The sequence below is a fragment of the Salvelinus alpinus genome, chromosome 3, assembly GCF_045679555.1.
Source record: "Salvelinus alpinus chromosome 3, SLU_Salpinus.1, whole genome shotgun sequence".
Lineage (NCBI taxonomy): Eukaryota > Metazoa > Chordata > Actinopteri > Salmoniformes > Salmonidae > Salvelinus > Salvelinus alpinus.
The window spans coordinates 16,981,921-17,000,563 of NC_092088.1; the positions used below are offsets into that span (position 1 = coordinate 16,981,921).

Consider the following 18,643-nt stretch of genomic DNA (forward strand, 5'->3'; position numbering starts at 1 on the left):
ATGAATGAGAAGACTAGGTCAATTCAAACATGGATAGCATTGGCAGGGACCACCTGTCCTGACAATTATTAATTTAGTTGAGCCAGCAATTAAATCAGATAATTGGGCATAGGCTACATAACTAATCTGTGTAGATTGAGGTTCGTCAATATAAGTATTAAATGAAATGAAGGGACTTTAATAATCGAGATACAACAGCCCGATAAATCTGTAGTCATAGAGTATGAAAATCGATAAAGTTAAACGCAGTAAAGAATTGCTAATAATTTGAAGCTAGTTATGATTAGCAAATTTGGCACGTGCGAGCCAACTTCTCTTCCCAGAAAATGTGCGTAACTTACCAAAAATGTAGACAAATGCAGTGGTAACTCAATGTACAAAGTCCGTTATCCTCGAAGGCGATTCAATTCAAAGTGCATCCCTCACGAAACTGTGAAAGTTGCTGACTGAGATGTGGGGCTGAACCCAAAACGCCACCCCAGAAGCAATGACTAGGATGTGCTGCTGCTGTTGTTGGTAGTAGCCCAATTGCTGCGGCTAAGGAGGACAATAGCCGCTGGGTAGTTACGATAAGCAGATTCAATGCACGGTCACTACATTGGAATGTCTGAGGCTACAGTGTTTCACCAGCACATTAGTTACGGACAGTGCCCCATAAAAGTTTTTGTTTTGCTGTGCTCAGTCGAGTTGTGGCGACAAAGCGTGTCATTTTCACTCAGGTTCAATTCCATGCTTATTGTCAACAACTTGCATGTTATGATTTGAGTGGTGGTGGAACATGTTGCCTATGTAAATTGAGTGTTGTTCCACTAAATGTAACTACACTTCCAAGGTAAAATGTGCAGTTGTTAGTATCGCCCCCTAATCACTTCAATTGTCATTCCTATGTCCTGTCCTGGGGTGCTCACCTTCGGCGTTGTGGCTGCAATAGTTTTGCGATTTCAAATAGTCAAACCCATATTGATAAGGCCACACACACCAAACGGGAGCAAGCATACCCTCAAATACTGTTGAAGAACAGTCTACACCTTTTAGTGGAAATGTGTAATTTACTACAAACCGTGATGCAACGTAGCAAACGTTGAATCGAACTGAACGCACCCCTGTGTGTGTGCGTGTGCGTAGAGGGGGGGCGGTGTGTTTTTCACCTCAGCAGGGCAATCAGCAATTCGTATTCATACTTCAGTTTCCCCGGTTTTTTAGCAAGTGATAGCGAAGACGTTTTTCTGAGTTGTGCGGAGTTATTCAAGGAGGCTTCACAGAACTCTCACTTGAGTAGTTTACCTAGTTGTTCTTTTCAGATTCTCATTTTTCTCTTGAATAACTTTGTCAAGTGTGTATGATTTATATTCATGTTCGCTGCTCTCCCTGTAGATTTTGCAGATGCTCCCCACCCTGTGGCTACAAACCTTCTAATCTAGTGTACCCTGCATTCATAACCCATGTGGACGTCCTGGTCTCCAATCTGTGGTTAATAAGGCTGAGTTCATATGAGTTCATCTCAGCCTATGTCACCCTTCAACGGAGACATGGTTTATCCCAGATAACACTGCTACTCCAGCTGCTCTCTGATTTGTGTTCTCATAGTCCTGGAGCATCTGGTTGTCGAGGTGGTAGCACAAGGCTACTACATTTCTCCTAAATTGAGATTTTCTCTTTTCCCCCTCTCCTACCTGTCCATCTCATTTCAATTCCATACTGTCACTTGTCCACTCAAGCTTAACACTGTTGTCATCTATTGCCCACCATGTGCCCTTGGCGTTCCTCAACGAGCTTGACACCTTTACAAGCACATTTTCAGACGAAGGCTCACCACTCATTGTACTGGGTGACTTAAGCCTCATGACTTCCACCTCTTTCTTTACCTTTTTTTGACCTCTTTCCTTTCTGCTTCCACTCACAAGGCAGGCAATATGCTTGACCTCATCTTTACTAGACTGTTTGCCTATATCTCACTACAACCCCTGTCCAGGTCACTGATCACTACTTTGTTTATTTTTCTCTCCTCCAACCCTACCCACTCTCCCCCTACCAAGATGGTGATGCGCTGTCGCAATCTTCGCTCATTACTCTCGCCTCTTCTATCCTATCATCTCTTCCTTCTGCCAAATCTTTCCCTCTCCTGACTCTGCTTCTTCGACCCTACTCTCCTCCCTTTCCGCCACATTGACTCCCACTGTCCCCTTTCCTCCCGGGCCCACTCAACCCTCCCCTCCTGCTCTTTGGCTGAGTGACTCACTGCATGCTCACAGAACAGGGCTGAAGAATAGAGGAAAACTAAACTTCTGGAGGACCTATCATCCTTCCACTCCCTCCTCTCTACCTTCTCTTCAGTATCTCCTGCTAAAGCTGCTTTCTATCATTCAATTCTATGCCTCTGCCTCCAACCCTGGGAAACTATTTTCCACCTTCTCCTCCCTGCTTAATCCTCCACCTCCTCCCTCTGCAGACAACTTTGTCAACCGCTTTGAAAAAAAGGTTGACGACATCAGTTCCTCGTTCACTCAGCCCACTTACACAGAACTACCCTACGCCTGACCTCTTTCTCCCCTCTCTCAATATGAAATCCTTTGACTAATGTCCAGCCGCCCGACAACCTGCCCACTCGACCCCATCCCCTCTTCCCTTCTCCAGACTATCTCCGGAGACCTTCTCCCATTCCTCACTTCCCTCATCAACTCATCCCTGACCCCTGGCTGAGTCCCCTCTGAATTGAAGATGGTCTGAGGTGCTCCCCTTAAGAAACCAACTCAACCCCTGTCAGACTACAGACCGGTGTCCCTGAGACTGAAACTGCTCTCCTTTGTCACGGACGCTCTCCTCTCTGCCAAAGCTGATTAATTCACTGTTCTCATTCTCCTAGATCCATCTGCTGCCTTTGACACCGTGAACCATCAGATCCTCCTCTCCACCCTCTCAGGGCTGGGTGTCTCAGGCTCTATCAGATCCTCTTCTCCACCCTCTCAGCGCTGGGTGTCTCAGGCTCTGTCAGATCCTCCTCTCCACCCTCTCAGGGCTGGGTGTCTCAGGCTCTGTCAGATCCTCCTCTCCACCCTCTCAGGGCTGGGTGTCTCAGGCTCTGTCAGATCCTCCTCTCCACCCTCTCAGGGCTGGGTGTCTCAGGCTCTGTCAGATCCTCCTCTCCACCCTCTCAGGGCTGGGTGTCTCAGGCTCTATCAGATCCTCCTCTCCACCCTCTCAGCGCTGGGTGTCTCAGGCTCTGTCAGATCCTCCTCTCCACCCTCTCAGGGCTGGGTGTCTCAGGCTCTGTCAGATCCTCCTCTCCACCCTCTCAGGGCTGGGTGTCTCAGGCTCTGTCAGATCCTCCTCTCCACCCTCTCAGGGCTGGGTGTCTCAGGCTCTATCAGATCCTCCTCTCCACCCTCTCAGCGCTGGGTGTCTCAGGCTCTGTCAGATCCTCCTCTCCACCCTCTCAGGGCTGGGTGTCTCAGGCTCTGTCAGATCCTCCTCTCCACCCTCTCAGCGCTGGGTGTCTCAGGCTCTATCAGATCCTCCTCTCCACCCTCTCAGGGCTGGGTGTCTCAGGCTCTATCAGATCCTCCTCTCCACCCTCTCAGGGCTGGGTGTCTCAGGCTCTATCAGATCCTCCTCTCCACCCTCTCAGGGCTGGGTGTCTCAGGCTCTATCAGATCCTCCTCTCCACCCTCTCAGGGCTGGGTGTCTCAGGCTCTATCAGATCCTCCTCTCCACCCTCTCAGGGCTGGGTGTCTCAGGCTCTGCACTCATGGATTGCATCCTAACAGGCAGGTCTCTCCTACCAGGTGGCAAGGAGAGGACTGGGTTCTAGACTCCGTGCTCCCCCCCGCCACGAGGGCTCGTCTCTAGGCCCTCCCCTCTTTTCTCTAGACACCAAATTACTTGGCTTTGTCATACAGTGTCATGGTCGCTCCAGTCCTTGCTATGTGGATGACGCTCAACTAAATTTCTCATTCCCCCATTCTAATACCCAGGTAGCAACATGCATCGCTGCCTGTGAGACATTTTATTTGTCAGTAAAAGGAGTGTCATCTTTCTGGCAGTGTGTTCAGACCTTCTGGTTTGCTGACTTGTGAGGTGTGTCACCTGTGATTACATTTCACAACATAGGTGGCTCAGTTGGTAGAGCATGGTGCTTGCAACACCAGGGTTGTGGGTTTGATTACCACAGGGGACCAGTATGAAAATGTATGCAGTCACTACTGTAAGTTGCTCTGGATAATAGCATTGACTAAAATGTAAATGTAATGTCTTTTTTGAGGAAAAAGGTACTTACTATGACTGATATATGGTTGTCTTGCCATGCACTAACTCTATAAGAGCATCTGCTAAATGACTTAAATGTGAGAGGGGAGGCGGGTGCAGTGGTATAGGGTGCATTCAGATAGTATTCAGACCCCTTGACCTTTTCCACATTTTGTTACGTTACAGCCTTATTCTAAAATGGATTAAATTATAATTTTTCTTCATCAATCTACACACTCTACCTGCTGCTAGTTTTCAACTGTATTTCTGTTAAACCTGGAAAATGTGGAAAATGTTTATTCATGATATATTAATAATAAAATAATTGTTTATGTCCTTTATTCTCCTCTGATGGGAACTTGTATGCCATTCAGGAGGAATGTGCAGTGCAAGCCCTCCACTCCCAATCAAATTGGAACATGAAATTCTACTGATTTAATTGTAACAAATCTGTGCACTTTAGTTCATCAATAAAACTTGATTCTTTACAATTTATTTTTAAACTGCAACATGAGTCAGATACACATTAAAATATTATCATTAAACAAAGTACAGGATATTCAGTCAGTTGACTGTAGCTGTGTATGCAAGACTTTATGGGGCTTTCATTATTTATGTCCACAGTTTATTTTGCCACAAGAGGGACAGGAAATATCATGACAGATACTTCACCACAGAGATCACTTTGCCATTGTGCACCTTGTTTTGTACCAGTCTATACATTTAAGTGGTATCTGCACATTTACAGTGGAGGCTCCTCCTCAGAGGAAGGGGAGGACTATCCTCCTCAGTGAATTTCATGTATAGTGAAACAAAGTGATCCTTTATAGATAAAACAATACTAAATATGTTCACATGTCACTAAATAATTGATTAAAACACACTGTTTTGCATTGAAGGTCTACAGTAGCCTCAGCAGCGCTCTGTAGGGTAGCACCATTGTGTAGCCGGAGGACAGCTAGTTTCCGTCCTCCTCTGGGTACATTGACTTCAGTACAAAACCTAGGAGGCTCATGGTCCCCCCCCCCCCCCCCTTCCATAGACTTCCACAGTAAATATGACAACTTCCGGAAGACATCCTTAAACCTATCAGAAATCTTGCAGCATGAAGTGGCATGCTGTCCACCCAATCAAAGGATCAGAGAATTAATCTAGAACTGAAAGCATACGCTACAGCTAGCTAGCAATGCAGTGCATAACATGTGGTGAGTAGTTGACTCAAAGAGAAAGACAATAGTTGAACAGTTTTGAATAAATACATTTCTTCAAAATGAAGAAGCAAGAGAGAGAGAGCTAGCAATATATATATATATATCTTTTTTCTCACTTTCACTTACTTAGCAATCAAGTACAGCTAGCTGGTTTAGCCTACTCAGACACCCGGCTGAAATAGAGAGGGATGCTATGTTAGCTAGCTGGCTATGGATGTCAAACACTGGAACTCTTGTCTATGGAGACTGCATGGCTGTGTGCTCGATTTGGCATGAGTCCTCAGATCCTCAAAAGGTTTTTCAGTTGCACCATCGAGAGCATCCTGACGGGTTGCATCACTGCCTGGTATGGCAACTGCTCAGCCTCCGCAAGGCACTACAGAGGGTAGTGCGTACGGCCCAGTACATCACCGGGGCCAAGCTTCCTGCCTTCCAGGACCTCTATACCAGGCGGTGTCAGAGGAAGGCCCAAAAAATGGTCAAAGTCTCCAGCCACCCTTGTCATAGACTGTTCTCTCTGCTAAGGCACGGCAAGTGGTACCGGAGCTCCAAGTCTAGGTCCAAGAGGCTCCTAAACAGCTTCTACCCCCAACCCATAAGACTCCTGAACAGCTAATCAAATGGCTACCCAGACTATTTGCATTGCCCCCCCCCCCCCCCCCCCTCTTCTACCATGCTGCTACTCCCTGTTACTATCTATGCATAGTCACTTTAATAACTCTACCTACATGTACATATTACCTCGACACCGGTGACCCCGCACATTGACTCTGTACTGTGCGCTACGCACTTCAGCACTCTGCGGTCCCGTTCTGTGAGCTTGTGTGCCATTGTTGCTCCTAGATGTTTCCACTACACAACAGTACTTGCAGTTGACCGGGGCAGCTCTAGCAGGGCAGAAATTTGACGAACTGACTTGTTGGAAAGTTGGCATCCTATGACAGTGCCACGTTGAAAGTCACTGAGCTCTTCAGTAAGGCCATTCTACAGCCAATGTTTGTCTATGGAGATCGCATGGCTGTGTGCTCGATTTTATACGCCTGTCAGCAAAAGGTGTGGCTGACATAGTCGTATCCACTCATTTGAAAGGGTGTCCACATACTTGTGTGTATATATAGTGTACATCATTGTTCCATCCTGTCTGAACACATTGGATGATTTTGAAGTTTGTTCTGCCCTCTGCTGGCTACAAATGTTATACATGGGGTACACAAAATAATATACACTGAGTATACCAAACATGAATTACACCTTCCTAATATGGAGTTGCACTATTAGGGCAGGTGTTCATAATGTTTTTTATATTCTGTGTATATCTGGTGTATATATATATAATTATGAAGCCATCTGTCCCATGTACAGCACGAAACAAAACAACAGTACACAAGCTTTGTTATTCAATGAATTCAATACCCTTAGAGGTATAAGGCTCTGACTCAGTGTTTATAGTGTTCATAATGGATGACTTTGTCTAGCCAGGCTGGAACAAAATCATTGGGTCAGATCTTCTGGTGGATCACAGCAGGGATTGCACACATGTGAATGTATGAATACATGGAAAACATCAAACTTCCTTAGTTTGAGATATCAAGACAAATATGTGAAATGTATATGCAATTTATTTTAGAATAAAAAATATGACAAATATACAACATTTAGAATAATCCTTATTTCTAATAAAAAATCTGAAATAGTCATAGAAATACTGTAATATAATAATTACATAGATGAGAAAGGATTTAGTAAGGCATGAAGGTAGTAACTCAAATATTTTATGCTCTTCTTTGTGCGAGTGCATTCAACATTACAGTTTCATCAATCAAATCAGTATCCGTTAAATAAAATCAAACATGAACTAGACAAAGGTTCAGATATACTGTGTCCACCTTAATTGAACACAACATATTGTAAAATAAGTCACTTGAAGTTCTAGAAACAATGTATGATGTCATATAAACAGGCTCTGAATTAAATGTAAGAATGAAATGGTTCATTTAAATTGTTCATACTTTCGTTATGACCAACTTATGTAAACCTACCTGAAAATGATTGAACACAAAAAAGTTAAGAAGCATTTTCACTACATCAATATATTTGATAAACAAGAACAAATTCAAGTCAAAAACTTTCAATCAGTCGGAGAAAGTGCTTTTGATAAAGCATAAATATCTATTTATTTCTATTGATACATTAAGAAATACTATAAAACAGCATAGAAACCCTGAGAGAACTAGGAGTATACAACTTATACAAAGCATCATAACTGATACTGCATGTAACAAAAATGTGCAAACTCAAGTGCTTAGTTCTAAATGACTAGTAAACGTTTTAAATGGAAGGCAACGAGTTGTTTTCTGTGGTATACTATCATAAAGCTATTTGTACTGTAAATATCACGTTTCCATCAAATTCTACTATTTAACTAGGCAGGAGAAACGTAAGGTATGCATAAAGTCGTCTGATTATCCTGCTTACCCGTTGGGTCAACAGAATATTATTGCTATCCAGCAATCTCATTGACACATTGCACAAAGCAATCTTTTAAACATATTTGCGGGGAAAAAAATAAAACAAATCACCCTGTCACTTTCGAAATTTCCACAACAAACCGATTCTGACCAGCAGTATATTAAAATAAAGGATATCAGCCCATTTTAAAATACAATAAGATGTTGCTGATAAAAAAATGAATTATATATATTACCTTTATATAACTAGGCAAGTCAGTTCAGAAAAATTATTATTTTACAATGACAGCCTATACTGTACTGACATGGTACTGACGAACTCAGTACAGACAAAAAAATGTGTTCTATATAGTGCCACTACCAGTGTTATTCGGTTGTAACCACATTTTTGGTGCTATATAGAACAATTTTTTAAGGTTATACAAATATCCAATAAAAAAAGGTTACAACCTTTTTTGGTGCTATATATAACACCCTTCTTATAGGGTTAGCCATATTATATTGTTAAAATGATGGTGTTATTACTATGTTAATTCACAAGTTGAATCAGATGTGCTAGCTCTGGAACGATTGGGGGTCTCTGAGGAGAGAATTGAGATTCAGTCAACAGTTCTCAATTGACACAAGGCTTTATGTGAGTCTTCTTAACAAGAGACCATTACTGGCCCGAGTCATTTTTAATGACACAACATATTAGATGAACTGGAATGACACTCACTCACGGTTGCACAAAAGGATCTGTGTGCAAACCACGCCACAAAATATTTGAATGAGCTGCCACCGCTACATTTTAATTATCACTAAAAGATGAAAGAACCCTTTTCTGAAACACAAAGAACCATTTAAGTGTTCTTTGAGTCATTATGGTTTGACATACACCCTTACCAAAGCACCTTTGAGAAACCCTATTTTCTCAGTACAGTATGTAGATGTAAATACTGAAATGTGTCCAGTTTTGTGTTCAAACCCTTACAGTAACATTTGGATGTAATGTTGCTTCTTTGGTTTTCTGTGGGGTTTTTTTTTTTGGTTTTCACTCGTCTGCTGAACATTAACATATTAACTGATAAACTTTAATTTATTCCTTGCAAAAAAGTAATTTATTTGTGTGGTGTGTGGTTCTTAGCTCTTTCTTGGGTGTGTGTTGCTGTACCACTTCTTTAGCGCCACACCACAAGTACTGACGACCACACAACATGCCCCACCGAGACTCCACATGGTGGGCTTTCGGTTGAAAAAAATGAACTGGAAAATAAAAGCCAGGACCACGTCGACGGTCCTCATCAAGGCCACAGGGCCGGCCTTCTCGATCTGGAGTGCTTTGGTGAGGAACGTTTGGCCAGCGATGCCCAGGATCGCTATCAGCATAAGGATCCACCTGTCTCTCCCACAAAATGGAATGGTCCATTCACCAAGTATAAACAAAGTGATGAAACACTCAATGAAACCAATGACAGCATAGTACCACACGGACAGATAGTAGTGGACACTTTTGCCCATTTTCCTGAGTATTACGAAAGTGCAGGCTGCTCCCATCGCTCCACCAAAGGCTGCAATAGTCCCCTTGAGATGATTGGTGTAGTCTCCCTCTATTTCCTCTATACGAGCACCAAATATGAAGGGAGGCCTGGCTATCATTATGACACCAGCCAGTGTGAACACAGTGAAGACACAGTCCCAGATTGTGCATTTCTCTTTGAGGAAGATCCAGGCTAGCAAGGCAGTGAACACTGGGTTGCTGAACATGATGACTGTTGCATCAGCCAGGGGCATCTGCTGAACTGCATAGAACAATAGGATCATGGCATTAGAACCCAAGAATCCTCTCATCACCAAATAGATCCGCTTGTCTCTTGGTCCAAGGAAGCCAGTCCTAAAAAAACAGGAAATTGTGAAATATTTGTATGTAAATATCAGGGGTCAAGTTGTTCAATACAGATAAATACAGTTTTGTAATAACGTACTTGTGATAGATAAGCATAGGCATCACAAACAGCATCTGGAAGAAGCAGCGAATGGCACTGATTTCTACAGCATGGATTCCATCGATTGTCTTCACCAAAAGAGCTATAACGGAGAAGAACACTGTTGCCAGCAGGCCATAGAACAGGCCCAGTCCTGGACAATGCTTTTTCTCTGAGGACAGAGGGAGGAGGACACATTAACTGGTTAAAATAGCTTGACTGGAACTGAACATTAACCTACGACTAAGACGGAATTGAATATGTGTTTGTCTGGAATGGCAAAATGGGAGGAGGAAGAGGTACAGTATTCAAATGTGATATTAAAAGCCCTTTTGTTGAAGGGAATCCCTGCTAAGGTTTACAGTTACAGGCAACCTTTTGACAAGTTTTAAAAGCTGCAGGGGGATTACAGGTATTGAATATTACTACATAAACCTGAAAATTGGCTTGTCACACACTGTACCCACTGATTGCTAATGTTTATTCCCGACATAAAAAGAGTGCAATGAACCCATGTCCTCTAACTGGCGGGAGGAACACATGGGAAACAGTGTGGAAGGATGCAGAAGAGTCTTAGTCATCTGAGAACAGACGACACCATTGTTAGAGACTTCTTTGTGAGTTTGATTCACAACCTGTCGGCTAGGTGCTCATTCTTTCCAATTTTGTAATCATACCAAAATTACAAATAAGGAGCCAATGTTGAAAAAAAAACTAATAAATTACTAAGTGTTTTCTGTTGTAAAAATTGGGAAAACCATTCAAGAAGTTAGAGCTACATATAATTGTAACTGGTGGGAAAATGCCTCGTCATCCCCTTTAAAGATGATGAAAATGTTCAACCGGATTACGTTCAATAATTCATCATCAGTCTGATGAAAGTGAGAGGTGACGCGGCCACAATTTTGCAATATATTGGCTATTATTAGCTAGTTTAAAATGAAATCGCATTGGCGGCAATGTGTATGATTATCAGTAAAGTAATTCCGTAGTTAGAGAACAGCGATTACGTCAGTTACATAACTTGCTGCTACGGAGGTCACCATTGGCTACGCCAATGCTTTTCATTTCCCCATCTATCCTAAAGTTCATCACTTCAACTAGATGGAATCCGATCCAGTCATATAACGGACTGCATTAATACACAACAAACACGTGGTTGCGTTAGTAGATCTCTTAAAATAGCGAAATGATATACATTCTCTCTAACTTTACCGTGAAGGCTACCTTTGGCAACTGTGTCTCCTGCGTCCGTTGAGATGGGATCCCCGCCGCCGCCAATTCTACAATAAATGAGAGGACAGAATCTTTGCATCGCGCTGCTTTCCATTGTTCTAGTCCTTGCGTCCTTATCATTGCCCCTCTCATCATGACTATTACTTTGTAAATGGATTCTCTCAGTAGTGTGTTCATCGTCGTCGTCATCGCCAACTTTGTGAAATACAACTTTGATGTCATCCTCTCTACGAGGAACGACCGATAGAACTCGGTCATCAATGCTATTACTGTCCGTTAAATCCCCCATTGTAAGATGCAACAGGTGAACATGCCTTGGAGGTAGTTTACACCCTTCTCTGCCTGAGAGTGTCACACCGGTTTAATATGTAACCTTGGTGGCCACTGTATTAACATGCAATGATTACTTTAACCACGGGGGGCAGCTATCCAACAAACAACATACCGGTAGCGAAATTTCCTTCCCGGTAGGCAATCCAGTTGGCCAACCAAAACGTTACCCTAAATTGATGTCTAGTTCACGAAAGGGTTCAACCTTCACCTCATTCTAAAAATCTGAAATAAATGTTGGACATTATTGGGGTACTTATCTAAAAAGGGGTTGTTGTTATAGAATGATTATGATAGCAATTTTAGATTAACTTCATGGGACAAGATGTTTAAATCATGTGTAGGCTAATGCAATTGTGTTGTTTATTAAACAAGGCATTGAAGACAACTCATTTATGCTTTTATGAAATTGGTTTATTACTAGTCTACTATACATAAAATACAGCAACATTTAAAACAAAACACACTCTTACTACAGATTAGAATACATGTGTGGTTTTTGTAGTATTGCAATTACACAGATTTAGGCCTAGCTTAGGTTCAATTAAAAATGTAATTTCAAAATCTAAAACTATAGCTCCATATGAAAGATATAACATGATTGGAGTGGTCCCCTCTACATACAAAACGCTGTATTAATTTACTCATCATTGTAAAAACGTAAACATTTTATTTGGGAAATTGTCAGTTAAATGTTAATGAGTACTTTACAAGCAAAATTCTTGTTTACTTTATTTTACCTCTTAAGTTTATCTTATAGCACAGGAATTACCGTAGTTACCGTAGTGTAGGGCTTAGCTGCTGTACGTCAACAATTGCTTTGTCTACGAGGAAAAAAAGAAGAAAGAGTGCTGTGAAAGAGAGGGACACGGTAGATGTTTCTAGCAAGGCATTCATCAGGAATTCTTTCTTATTAGTGGGCTATATCATGCAAATAGCGGTGCAGTATAGTCATCCTCTCCACAGTGTTCAGTGCTACTGCACTTGTCAACTGCACACTCCTTAATTGTTTTCATTAATTAATTATTACTCAGGTCAATCATGAGGTGCTCGTATATCTGAGTTTTCCCTTTGAAGCTGGAGGCCAGCAGAAACTCTCTGTTGTCAATGGACACCAGAGAGAATGCCCTTGGTGCCTGGATGTTTAGATCCTGGAAGTAAACAAACTGGCCCCTCTTCAAGTCCCACTGATACACCTGCGTCAGGGAGTAGTCGCTGCCGAGGATGGCGTACTGCCAGTTGCCAATGGAGATGGGCTGGAACACCATGGAGCCTCGCGAAGGCATTGTCTGTACCTCTTTGAACATGGAACCGTCCCACCTCATCACCTTGGAGTCCCCGATGAAACGTGTCAGGCAGATGAAAAGTTCACTCTTCACCTTAAAGTGCTTGACCGCAAACACGTCCTCCATTTCGGGGATATCAGTGCGCCGGTCAAACTTCTTCAGGCTCTTGCTCCACTGGTAGACAACAGGCCTCTGGGAACTGCTTGCTAGGATCAGATGGGGCTTACCAGAGATCTCCAGGTACTCCACGTCTGTGTCACGGTACCAGGCATGGAGGGACTGGTGAGAGTAGAACCCATTGCCATTCCATTTGTACACTGTGGTAGAACCGGCCTTGGAGCTGTCTGCGATCACGAAGAAGGACTCACCATCTATAAGGAAAGTCTCAATGTCATTAGGTTTCCTGATTTTCAGGATGTCAATGTCCTGGATTTTTATGAATTTGTTGGCAGAGATGTCCCGCTTGTAAATGTGAGAGCCACCAAAGAGCTGGGCTACAATGATGAACAGCTGATTATCAATCACCATGGGTTTGCATACCACAGTGGATGTACCTGTAAAACAAGGACCAAAAACGAAGTATTAGAACATAGGAATATAAAGTAAATATTTGTGAGAAAAACACTTCAAACATACAACTATACATTTTAGGTTACAAAATATATAGTATTTTTGGTAAGACAGATACAGTACTACAATAACAGTTCACACTTGGCATATCATTTCGTCATCTGGTGATATACTGTAAAACACATATTGCTCACTTTGAACGCTGTCATAGGTTCGGAAAACCGTTTCAACGTGATCCCATTCCAGGAAGCTGCATGTACCAGTGAAGGGCTGGGCAAACACAACAAACTGGTCCATGCCAAAGGTAAAGGACTCCACAGAAATGGATTCAAACGTCAGGGGCTGATAAGAGGCAAACTCTGCAATACAAAACAGATGTATTCATGTAAACAACATTTTTTTGATTTACAAAACTACCAGAGGAGGCAACATTACTGGAATTCTTCCTTGGTGACTGTTTCAGTAGTATGTAGGCTACTGTAGGTACATACTCTACAGTGTAATTAATCACTAGTGTTATCATTTTCACTTTATCCTGACTAGTAATTAATTTACAGTCTTAGCGTCTATTGGAGTCTGAGACTATTGGAGTCTATTGCATTAAATTGAAATGGCCACAGTGCTGAATTGCACAAGGCAGCAGTAGTTAAGGAGATTAACATTCCAAGGTGTGAAATAATATTTGCACCAATCACCTGCTGTTATGCAGTCAAATGACCCGGGCACAAGGTCATTGATCAGTTTCCCTTGGAAAAGCGGGGGCCCACTGCAGGAGATCTGGTCAACCGTTGCATTGGTGGTACGCATCCACTCCACCAGCCACTTTAGTTTGCAGTCACATTCCAGGTGGTTCCCTCTCAGATCTCTGGTAAAAACAGGTTAGCAAAGTATGCATAAATCAAAACCTGAATATTTTGAATGAAAAGATACTCACACTTTCTTTGTTTAACATAAATACACTTTAGATGTTGACGTTACCCATAAGGCCGCTGGTTATGTGAAGAAGAAAAATAGACTCACACTTTAGCCAAAGCATCCATGCCCTTGAAAACATCTTTGGGTAATGTCTCAAGGTTATTATAGGCCAGGCTCCTAATAAAAAAGAGGAAAACAATGTTAATTTTAGACCACAACAGGAAAAATACAGTATGTCCTGAATCAACACAATATATTGTGGCTGACTTCCAAAAAGAGACGTTCTTGGAACCCAGCATTATGTTTCACCCTGTCACTGGATAGGCCCTTTTCAGATGTATGAGTAAGGTTACAGAGCAGATATTATATTTAGTTTTGCCCCCCAGGTCATATCGTTCTTGGTTATAATTAGATATTTAAGAGTGGACTCATACAATCTACAAAAAAATAGTGAAAGGATATAAGTTAGAACAATGATTCAGCAAACACATATCCACTCATGTCTGTCTTTTTTTCTATAGAAAGAAAGGAGTGTATATACCTTTCAGAGTGTTGGCAAGGCATACTGATGATGGTCACATGATAAGTAAAACCAATGTTTTTGTAACATGTTTGCCAATATACATTATTTGCGTTTCAAGGGTTTTTGAGTGCCTGATGCAAATATTCTGGTGTGAAAACTGGAAATATTCACGGTCAGCGAGGTCACCAAGGTTACATGTGATATTAGACCCACCACAGAGTGTCCTTTGGCAACTTGATCTGGCAGAAGTAACCTAACGTAGCAGTCGTAGAAAGCCGCCTGAGCGTAGTCCCTACTTATGTTTTTCAGGGGAAACGGAAGTTAGGTTGAAAATACTGTATCCCTGACAACCAGAAACATCTGCTTTATGCCAAAATAGTGTATCCCTGACAACCATAAAGATCAACTTTATGCCAAAGCCACTAAGGGTGGGCAGAAGTGAGGGAGGTTAACCTTGTTCAATATCACTGGAATAGGACTTGCATCCTATGCACTTTTGACAATGATAAAGTGGACACCACCGAGGTCCATTTGCTTAATATTTGAATGTACCTATGGGGGCCTCAGTCAACCATGTTGCTGATAATGTTATGCACCCTAGGCAGAAGCAAAAAGCCTGCAAGGATATTGGTTACAATACTTTATTTCTGTTTTCAAGTATGGTTAACCACAATATGTAAATGACACAAGACCCTTGTTCTAACACATTTTCCACGAGTTCAGATTGTAAGAAAGTAAAAAAGGACATTCTTATACTTACAGGTGTATCAGTGCTTTTAGGCTCCGGAATGCATATGGTGATATTGAAGCAATTTTGTTGTTTTCGATAAACCTGTGAATGAGGTAATAACATGTGACAACATATTTTGAGGATTAAATCATCATATTATGCATTTTTTGAGTATCTTATCCATTAGAGAGAGTACAACTCACAGGTACTCCAGATGCGGTAGTCCCAGGAACGCATCCTCATCAATTGAGTCAAACGTGTTGGCAGTGAATAGACTGTTAAGAAAATAGAAAAGAGTTCACATTCCATAATGTCTATTACCACTGGTCTGTCACATTGTCGTTTTTACTCACACTTGAATATAAATATTTCCCAGTGGTTGAGTTTCCAAGCAACCCCTCTGCTAAAAAATGTGAACCACTTCATTTTCATTTATCCTAATCCTCCTGTTCACACTTGTACTGTTTTATTAATCTGAGTTTCCAAAATAACTGTTTCACAAGCCTCTAATAGTAACATATGTATTCCCAACAAAACATGTCATAGCACAGCCTATTCAGACAGTATTATTAATATCTCCCACAAACTCTGACTCATTTGGCACCATTAAGAGGGAAACCTCCATGCCAAGATACATGTTTTACAGAAATGAATGTCTTGTGATAGATAATTGTGAATAATTTGTTCACATGAGGGACATTATGTGCAAGTAGGTTTTCACACTGAGTCATGTTGAGGAATGGGTGGTACCTTTACTGTAATGTTAAGAGTACTCTGAGAGAAGTTTATTGTGGTTTCATTTCATTGAGACATTTTTATTTCAGCACAGCAGCCAAGACCCCCCCACCCCCACCCAGTTCATGTGCTGTCTGTTATGACATAACCCTGCTCTTCTTCCTCTGAGGGAACAGGGCTGTGCTTTGTTGATGCACATGGACCCTCATTTTAGTAGATATTTTGAAAAATCGTTGAGTAACGACGTCAAACTCACAGAAGCTGTAGAGCAGGCGTGTGTAAGAAGCTTCCTCCAGTGATTTCGGTGAATCCCGACTTGACAAAAGATCTGCATAGAAACATGGTACAAATGAAATGAGGCAATATATCAGAACATAGATTCATATTATTGATAAAATATCAACCATTTAATTTGATTGTAGGTCTATATAATTTCAATTTGCTGCTTTACTTGTGCTGTTATTTTATTCTATTCAACATCTTCAAAATACTAGACAAAGAAAGATTGATCATACGACAGCCCCATATTAATGCCACTGCCAATATTATGATTTAAATAATTAACAATATTTAATTCAAAGCACTTACAATGAAACGACATCAGGTGGAAAGCTGTGAGGGACCGATCTTATATTTTCACACAGTGCATTATCTTTGGTGCACGTACAAGATGCGGGGCATCTAGGTTGCTTCACTCTTCTGGTCTCCGATAAAAGCAGGACCGTGGCGATCCAAATCAACACCATGCATCCTTTCAGGGTTTTGCTTGCATATCCCATCCTCGTGTTGCTCTCTGGTGACAACCAGTCCGTCGAATATTTCTGAACATGAACCTCAAGGAAAAATCCAAAATTAAAATGTTTCAATGCCAAATCTTGAATGTCTGTATTTGCTTCGATGAATTTGCAGTGATGAATGCAGCTTGTATCTCAATGACCAGGCACTAATCCAAAAGATTCGTTCTGCAAGGCGCAGTATTTACAAATGCAGGAGAGGGAAGATAAAACAAAGGTCTCCGATCCTTGGACAGATTAAAATCCTCCAAAATACGTTGTAATTCCAAAAGTGAAAATAGATCCAATGTAGGCTACACAGTTTTTATAGTGTTATTTATTTGTAAGAACTAGGCTATCTCTATATGTTTTATTATGAAGGTCTGAATACGTATCTATTTGGCTCGATCGGATAAGAAAAGATGAAAGCCTCAAGTCCCTGGAGAGATCGCGTTCAGAGCGGCGTTTATTTTTTGAGAGACTCAGACTATTATTTATACGCGCACGAAATCCTTGAATGGTTAATGCGGAACGGCCTATTCATTAGAAGAGTCTATGGAAGCTGGAAGAGCACCTGCGTCTCGCTCATTGATAATGTTGCTATTGCTGCTGCTGCTGCTGATAATAGTAATAGGAATAGCATAATAAAAGCCCAATTATAGCAATGTAGGCTAATAACAATATAATAAAAAACCAAATCAAAATCATAATAACAAAAACATTATAATAGCATATGTAATATGATGCAGCTATAATAATATTATCCTAAAATAAAATAATTATTTTAATCAGTTTGTTCCCAGCTGGCTCTAAAAGTCGCCTTACATTTCTGTGCTCAACCAAATTCTTTTTTCTTTTTTAGCTCTCTCAGCGAACATACTGAATCAAATGCTGTGTCTTTGTTGAGTTCAATGGGGGATCAAACCCATCCAATTCAAATAACAGTGGAGTTCTGTTCAAGACTGGAAAAGTTCACCCCTGCCATCCCACCATTTTCCAAAGAGTTCAATTACAGTATTCAGAAGAATAAGAGATCTATTGTTCCCATTTGATATAACGGAATCTATAACGGAATCTATAACGGAAACTATGAAAGCCCACATAAGTACAGTCAGGATAGCAGATATGGTTAATGGTTACTTCAAAACCCCATTTCCTTACAGTACATTTGCATATGCCTACATAAAATACAAATAATTAAAAGGTTGATTTCTCTGTGTGTGCATGTTCAAAATAGGCTAAGGGCCTACTGTATTTAGAATTGTCTATATTTGCCACTTCTTTTTTTCCTAAAAAAATCTATGCTTTTATTATTCAAATCAATACCTGAATATCTGATGCATGTTGTGTGTGTATTTGCTTCTCAACAAATGTGATAATGGAATCAAACCATAGATTTGTTGAAAAGATTATTTGATTTGGAGAGGTCCTGTAATTTTGGTTGTGGCCAAACATTAAGAACACATGCTCTTTCCATGACATAGACTGACTAGGTGAATCCAGGTGAAAGCTATGATCCCTTATTAACGTCACTTTTTAAATCCACTTCAATCAGTGTAGATGAAGGGGAGGAGACATGTTAAAGAAGGATTTTTAAGCCTTGAAACAATTGAGACATGGATTGTGTATGTGTGCCATTCAGAGGGTGAATAGACAAGAC

The 18,643-nt window shown here is 41.3% G+C and overlaps 3 protein-coding genes across 8 annotated transcripts in view; all 3 read right to left on the minus strand.

Annotated features, from left to right (window-relative positions):
- Window positions 1-718, minus strand: part of plce1 (phospholipase C, epsilon 1) — a 78,118-nt gene extending 77,400 nt beyond the window's left edge. For 2 of the 5 annotated variants that reach the window (XM_071391702.1, XM_071391705.1), the window contains exon 1: window positions 342-716. The gene's annotated coding sequence lies outside the window, so the exon portion shown is untranslated. Of the gene's footprint in view, window positions 1-341 lie in introns of all 5 variants that reach the window. The other 3 variants (XM_071391701.1, XM_071391703.1, XM_071391704.1) reach the window with 3 other exon arrangements.
- Window positions 719-7,054: 6,336 nt separating this feature from the next.
- Window positions 7,055-11,500, minus strand: LOC139570134 (solute carrier family 35 member G1-like). Of its 2 annotated transcripts, none has more exons than XM_071391710.1 (3): window positions 11,113-11,500; window positions 9,886-10,057; window positions 7,055-9,794 (listed from the first exon to the last, which is right to left on the minus strand). In XM_071391710.1, the coding sequence occupies exons 1-3, from the start codon at window positions 11,408-11,410 to the stop codon at window positions 9,044-9,046; spliced, it is 1,221 nt and encodes a 406-aa protein (XP_071247811.1). In that variant the 5' UTR covers window positions 11,411-11,500; the 3' UTR covers window positions 7,055-9,043. The 2 variants fall into 2 exon arrangements, with proteins under 2 accessions (XP_071247811.1, XP_071247810.1); XM_071391709.1 differs by having other exon boundaries at window positions 11,101-11,500.
- Window positions 11,501-11,843: 343 nt separating this feature from the next.
- On the minus strand, window positions 11,844-17,607 carry LOC139570136 (leucine-rich glioma-inactivated protein 1-like). Its single transcript, XM_071391712.1, has 8 exons — window positions 16,799-17,607; window positions 16,467-16,538; window positions 15,679-15,750; window positions 15,506-15,577; window positions 14,328-14,399; window positions 14,003-14,172; window positions 13,502-13,666; window positions 11,844-13,291 (listed from the first exon to the last, which is right to left on the minus strand). Exons 1-8 carry the CDS (start codon window positions 16,987-16,989, stop codon window positions 12,471-12,473), a joined length of 1,635 nt encoding a protein of 544 aa, XP_071247813.1. The 5' UTR covers window positions 16,990-17,607; the 3' UTR covers window positions 11,844-12,470.
- Window positions 17,608-18,643: the final 1,036 nt, after the last annotated feature.

Coding starts and splice junctions, on each gene's coding strand:
- LOC139570134 (XM_071391709.1), bottom strand. CDS start 11,410: ATGGGGGATTTAACGGACAGTAATAGCATTGATGACCGAGTTCTATCG. Junction 10,058..11,100: donor TGCCAAAGGTAGCCTTCACG/GTAAAGTTAGAG, acceptor CTCTGTCCTCAG/AGAAAAAGCATTGTCCAGGA. Junction 9,795..9,885: donor CCTATGCTTATCTATCACAA/GTACGTTATTAC, acceptor CTGTTTTTTTAG/GACTGGCTTCCTTGGACCAA.
- LOC139570136 (XM_071391712.1), bottom strand. CDS start 16,989: ATGGGATATGCAAGCAAAACCCTGAAAGGATGCATGGTGTTGATTTGG. Junction 16,539..16,798: donor CCACCTGATGTCGTTTCATT/GTAAGTGCTTTG, acceptor GTTTCTATGCAG/ATCTTTTGTCAAGTCGGGAT. Junction 13,667..14,002: donor ATTTGACTGCATAACAGCAG/GTGATTGGTGCA, acceptor TTTGTATTGCAG/AGTTTGCCTCTTATCAGCCC.